This window comes from Pygoscelis adeliae, unplaced genomic scaffold (genome assembly GCF_000699105.1).
Source record: "Pygoscelis adeliae isolate BGI_AS28 unplaced genomic scaffold, ASM69910v1 Scaffold268, whole genome shotgun sequence".
In the NCBI taxonomy this organism is placed as follows: domain Eukaryota; kingdom Metazoa; phylum Chordata; class Aves; order Sphenisciformes; family Spheniscidae; genus Pygoscelis; species Pygoscelis adeliae.
In genome coordinates, this window is record NW_008825262.1 from 148,909 (window position 1) to 154,542 (window position 5,634).

General features: G+C 55.4%; 1 protein-coding gene across 1 annotated transcript in view; it reads right to left on the reverse strand.

Moving 5' to 3' along the window:
* Positions 1-5,634, reverse strand: part of TMPRSS5 (transmembrane protease, serine 5) — a 38,354-nt gene that overhangs the window by 817 nt on the left and 31,903 nt on the right. Inside the window, exons 6-16 of the mRNA XM_009329556.1 lie at positions 5,170-5,296; positions 4,831-4,944; positions 4,407-4,507; positions 3,792-4,015; positions 3,343-3,456; positions 3,096-3,139; positions 2,782-2,944; positions 2,492-2,670; positions 2,009-2,107; positions 1,563-1,705; positions 1,015-1,167 (exon numbers count right to left, since the gene is read on the reverse strand). Of these exons, the coding sequence (XP_009327831.1) occupies positions 1,015-1,167; positions 1,563-1,705; positions 2,009-2,107; positions 2,492-2,670; positions 2,782-2,944; positions 3,096-3,139; positions 3,343-3,456; positions 3,792-4,015; positions 4,407-4,507; positions 4,831-4,944; positions 5,170-5,296 (1,461 nt within the window). The remainder of the gene's footprint in view (positions 1-1,014; positions 1,168-1,562; positions 1,706-2,008; positions 2,108-2,491; positions 2,671-2,781; positions 2,945-3,095; positions 3,140-3,342; positions 3,457-3,791; positions 4,016-4,406; positions 4,508-4,830; positions 4,945-5,169; positions 5,297-5,634) is intronic.

Consider the following 5,634-nt stretch of genomic DNA (forward strand, 5'->3'; position numbering starts at 1 on the left):
GGAATGAAAAGATAATGCTATGAGTGCACGCTTAAGTTACAAAAGGCTATCTTTGAGACTCCGAGAAACATACATTTCTTTTAATTGAAAACCTCACCAAGAGCATTCATTAAACCACAGCCCAGAGGCCAAGATGTGCCAGTCGCTGCACACATGGAACAAAGTATTTCCTACCACGCAGTGCTTACAACCTGCTTAAAGAAGTTTCCATCACAGAGCTTAATGTTTTCATCTGTTATCAACTACTGTTGTATCCTTTACATTTGCACTTTAGTCTGACTTCTCTTCACATTTCCAAGCATTTCTGCGGGGCCTGAATCGCAGGTGGTGAGGAGACCCTTCCGTTTCGGGCTTTAACTGGCATAACGAGGGGGCAAATGCAGCCAAATTGGCAGTTAGACTGAGTCCAGCACATGGGAATGCAGCAAGGGAGATACCGAAGCAAAAGCTGACCGCCACTTGAAACTCTAGCTTTTTCTTTTCTTCCCCTCCAAGTGATTTATCTGAAGGCTGAGAGTGTTCCCGTAACACTTACATCTCATGGGATCCCCTGCCCCTTTACACATAGCAATCCAAAAAAGCGCGTATTTCGGAAACCACCACCTCTCCCATGTGGATTGTTCACAGAAATGTAATTTGCTATTTTCTTTAATAAACTATTTATACTGAGCATGTTTTCTACCATTGTCTGGGGATTCTGTTAGGGTTATAGTAACACAGTACGAATTAGTCCTGGACCGTTCTCCACTTACTATGTGGAAAGGGCAAAGTGTTGCTCTGTGAAGTCTCTCCTTGCCTTTTCTAGTAGATCTAGTCCAAAAAAAAAAAAAAGAAAACAAAAAACTGAATCAGTACCATGAAAGAGGTTGTCCGAGAGGTTCGTGCGTCAAGGGTGAGCGTAGGGTAGCAAAGCAAAGAGTTAAAATAGGATGCTAGCATTGGGATTTGCGTATGCGACACGCACGGCTGTAGGTCAGGCTGAACATACATACGCCCTTGCTTGCTCCAGCTTACCTCAGTGATGTGATAAATCCATGGCAGAAGCTGAGCCACATTGGTATAAACCCCAGGGTGGTTGGGTTCAGCACAGCCTTGGCCCCAGCTCACGATGCCCACTAAGCGCCACGTGAATTCATCCTGGCAAACCAGGGGGCCCCCGCTGTCACCCTGCAAGAAAGGGCGGGCACTAATGAAGCAGCTCTGCCCCGCTCGCAGCTGGGATGCAGATCAGGCTGCCTTCTCCCACACGGCTTTGTGCCATCAGCCATACAAGAAGCTGTAACGCCGGTACAAGAGTAGCGTGTGCCTGCCTGCAAGGTTGCCGTGTTCCTTCTATAAGGATAGCTAAATATCAGCCCGACATCGATGCACCGGGGCGCTGCGGGCTCCACGCTGCAGTGCAAGATGCAGTGGGCCCAGCACTACCCCCCACAGACTGTTTACTGCAAGCTGTTGCCCCAAACCCCAGCATTTGCTGGAGCGTAACAGGGACATAGAGCGTATCGGCCCTTTCCACACCTGCTGTGCACACCCAGCATGCACCACTCGCTCCCTCCTCTCACCTGGCATGCATCTATTTTCCCATGCGGGTAGCCGGCACACAGCATCCTGGCGGTGAGCTCGCCTGCGTACATGCACGAACTATTGCACCTCTTGGTACCGATTAAGGGAACGAGCGCTTCCTTCAGTGTCTCGATAACCTGTGCTGGAGAGAGAGAGAAGCCAAGAGGAAACCAAGATCTGCAGGGAGCGAGAGGGGAAGAGCAGGGCACTAGCTGGAGAAGTCAGAGGATGGGAAAGATGGAATCACCTTATGGCATTAAATATGGCCGGGCCCAGAGGGGCTGTGGATGTGGTTTGCAGAGCTGCTGGAGCAGGGGTGGGATGAAGGCAGGAGGGGGCATTTGCAAGATCACACGAGGCATGGAAGGGACTGGCCAGGGCCAGCAGGGAGCAAGGGGAAAGCCTCCGGTCGGGGCTGAGCAGCAGGGACAAGATGGGAGCTTACCTTGGTCTGGTCTGGTATAGCCCCAGCCGGAGACCCAACACTGCGTGCCCTGGAAGAGGTCCTGGTGGGAGGGTGGCAGACACACAGCACGGATGGCATCTGCTAAGGAGATGGGTAAGTGCCAGGCCAGCCGGGACAGCTTCGCGCTGTGCTGAGCACGAGCAGCCAGGGAAGGGCTGCGGAGCTATCAGCCTGCAGAGCCACTCAGCCCGCCACGTTGAAGTGAAAGATTCTCGGGCCAGGCGCTCTGGAGACGTCAGCTCCCACAGCCACCTTCCCAGTAATTCACAGCTCTGGCACAGTTCAAAGCACCACGCTGCTGTGCGTGCTGCCTCCCGGGTACCAGGCTGGATATCCTTAAAGAGCTGCTCTGAAATGGCAGGTTCAGAAGAGGCTGGTTTTTGTCCATCTCTTAATTCTGGGATAAGACAGACAACTCCACAGATGGGAGAAGGACACAACAGCATCGCGACAGCATCTTACCTGAGAAATTCAGGGGGACTTGGAGCTTCATCAGAGCAATGTCATAGTCGAGGCTATTGTCATTATAAAGCGGGTGGTAAATTATTTTCTTTACTGATACCCCAGCCTCCTGCTTCATCGAGCCATGGGTGATAATGCCTGCGAAAACCAGCCAGGCGGAGGCTTGAAGCCGCCTGTAACTGAGCAGAAATACAGCGTGCCTCTTACTGCAGGGCAACAAGCGCCAAGGCCTGGGATAAGAGCAGACAGACAGCGCCTCTGAGGCTGGGCACGGGAGAGCCCGGAGGTACCTGTGCACGCAGTGAGCTGCCGTGACGATCCATTCGCGTGCCAGCACAGAGCCTCCGCAGTGGTGCTGGGAGCCGTGGTACACGCTGACCTGCCAGGGCCAGCGTCCTGGGGGCACGTCCGCCCCCCCGACCACCCGCGCAGCACTGGGGTGCAGCCCGCACTCTGCAAGACAGCCGGGGAGCACGTTTTAGGCGAAGCTCCGGGTGCCAGACCCTGACGCTGGCGGGTGAGGGAAGCGGGTGGAGTGGGAGCGAAGAAACTGCTAGATCCAGGGGGAGATCTTGGGGACGTAGGAGAGGAGAGAGGCACTCACCTGAGCATTTCAGAGCCACAATTTGACCCGATTCACAGCTGCTCCTGCATGGGAATAAGCCTCTGGTCAGAATGCACATGAACCAAAATCCCTGGGGCACTAGGGAGCTCCAGGGCAGCTGCAGCAGTCCCCAAAGGGGCTGCCTACTGCACAAAACCAGGACAGTTTTCTACGTTCTTAAGCCTGAAAAAAAGGCCACTGTTTCAGCCCCACCAGCAAACTCTGCTTCCCCCAGAGCTGCCCTTACCTGACCTGCCACATGTCTTCCAGACTGCCTTCCTGGTGGGGTCTCACCTGAATGAACTCCTGTGTGTCATTCACCTTGACGTCCGTCAAGTTCACTCCTTTCTGATGGGTCATTCTGCAGAAGCAACAGTAAGTGTCCCAGGAAGGGGCTGGGAACCTGCTAGGGGATCAGGAATGTAACCCTGCCATGGGAACAACGGTCCACAGTCCTGCTGCTCTGGCAGCCAGGAATGAACCTCCTTGGCAGGAAGGATCTTCTGCAGCTCTTCTCGCAGGTCTCCATGCCAGCCCGAGCCCTGGTTCCTGTCCTGCATTCACCAGGGAGCTGTGCAATCTGGGCACTGCTGCCCTGACAAATCTCCCAGCCTTGAAGCACCTGCTTTAGCCAAGATCATTCCCCTTGGAAAAGGGCGAGTAGGGGTCTAAGCGGCTGCCCTCTGCTGTGCCCACCTGAGATACCCGAGCTGCCGGCAGAGCAGGGTGCCCAGGGAGAGACTCCAGTGCTCGTGGCATGCCAGGAGCCAGCCAGGATGGCCTTCCACCTGCGCTTCCAGCAGGGAGTTCGCCGTGTTTATTCTGAAAGACACTAAAGCCATTCCATTTAAAGACAACCTGCAAGTTCCCTTCCTCGCAGTGTTTTGTGCAGGGCCAGCACAGTGGATGGTCATGCACATCTAAAGCAAAAAAAGCCCCAAAACCCCAGGAAAAGCCATTCGAAGCAACTACAAACAATACATGAACCTATCTGCATATTCTCAGTGCCTGCGTGGCAGCTCTGCTGAGCGGTTACATGCAAAGGAGTCCTGCAAGAGTTGCCTTTGCTGTAGGCTCACCCTATGCAATGAAGCCGTAATGCTGGGGAATGCAGCAGGACTTAAAAGCGAAGCAAAAATCACAACCTGCAGCTGAAAGAAGCTAGTGGATCAGCAGGAGATATTTGTTATTAAAAAGCATCTTTTCTGTTCTTGCTGGGCTTGGCAGGCACTGTCCTGCACACTGCTCCCCTCTCCCCATCCTCTGCAGCAGCAAGCAAAGACGTAAACCTCTATTGGGAGCCCCACGGACCACGGGGTCTTCCTCTTCACCGTCACTGCACGCTGGGATCTCATCTGGCTCCTGCAGCAGGGTGAAGCCCTGGTCTGGCTGAGGCTTCTTCAGGTGTTTCACTTCAGGAAACAGAGAAGGGAGTGGAGGTGGATTCACACAGCCTCGGCAGCATCCGAGGATGCACAATATTGGGAACGATCCTGCACTGCCCACTGGAAGAGGTGATGACCCTCTCAACGGGCACAGCTGCAGCTTGCTGCTGGCACCACAGCAGCCACCAGCAGAGCCCACCCCAGCCACGTCCCCCCGTCCCAAGCCACAGCTCACTGACCAAGGAGCTCCCATCACCACCACCTCTGCTGCCGGCGCCCCGAACTCGCTCGCCAGTTTGGCAGCTGGGCTCTGCCCGCAGCGGCAGGGCTGTCCCGGAGCAGACACTGACCTAGGAGCCCTGCCCCAGCCCCAGCTGCTGCCCCCGCCAGCAGCCCAGTGACCACGAGCAGCAGGAACAGCCTCCTGACGGTGCAGAGAGTTTTGAAGGAAGCATTAGCAGAATCTTTAAGAAACAGAGAGGGAGAGAGGATTAACATGGTCTTGTCTGTCTCTCACAGCACTGTCAAACCCCTGGTGAAGCCCCTGGGTCGTTATACACCTGTTCCTAGGACTCACCCAATCCTTTCCCCACAATGCCAGGAGGAGGTGAGCTAAGGCCACGGTTTCTACGGGAGGTCAAGACTCAGAGGGCCCCCCCGTTCCCAAAGCCCATAAATAGCTCACCCACCGTGTCCCGGAGAGGCCTGTGTCCTCCTTGCTTCCCTCCTTGGCTCTGCTGTCGGGCTCTTGCAGCTTTGCATGGTGTCCTCAATGCGAGGCAGGTTGTCGGGAACGCGCTCAGCTAAGGCTGGGCTCTAGGGAAAGGAGTGGAGTCCTGGAGCAGGTCAGCAACAAAGGCCAGGTCTCGTGGAAGGGGACAAGCTTCAAGCGATGACACCGCTGCCCAGGCTGGCTGCTGCAGCGGGGGGGCAAGGCGAGGAAGCACTTCTCACCGTGATAGCAAGGAGCGGGGCAGCTGCTAGTTTGGGCTGCTGCTGAGCCACCACAGGAGCTGAGCACACAGGTCTCCTGCAAACCAGCTCGGGTTTCCCTCTGCACGCTCCCGGCACAATGCTGTGCACGCGCGCTGCACGGCGCCTGTGGCCACGCTGAAGGGGGCTCCTTGTTTCAGGGCCCCCCCTCTCCCCCGACA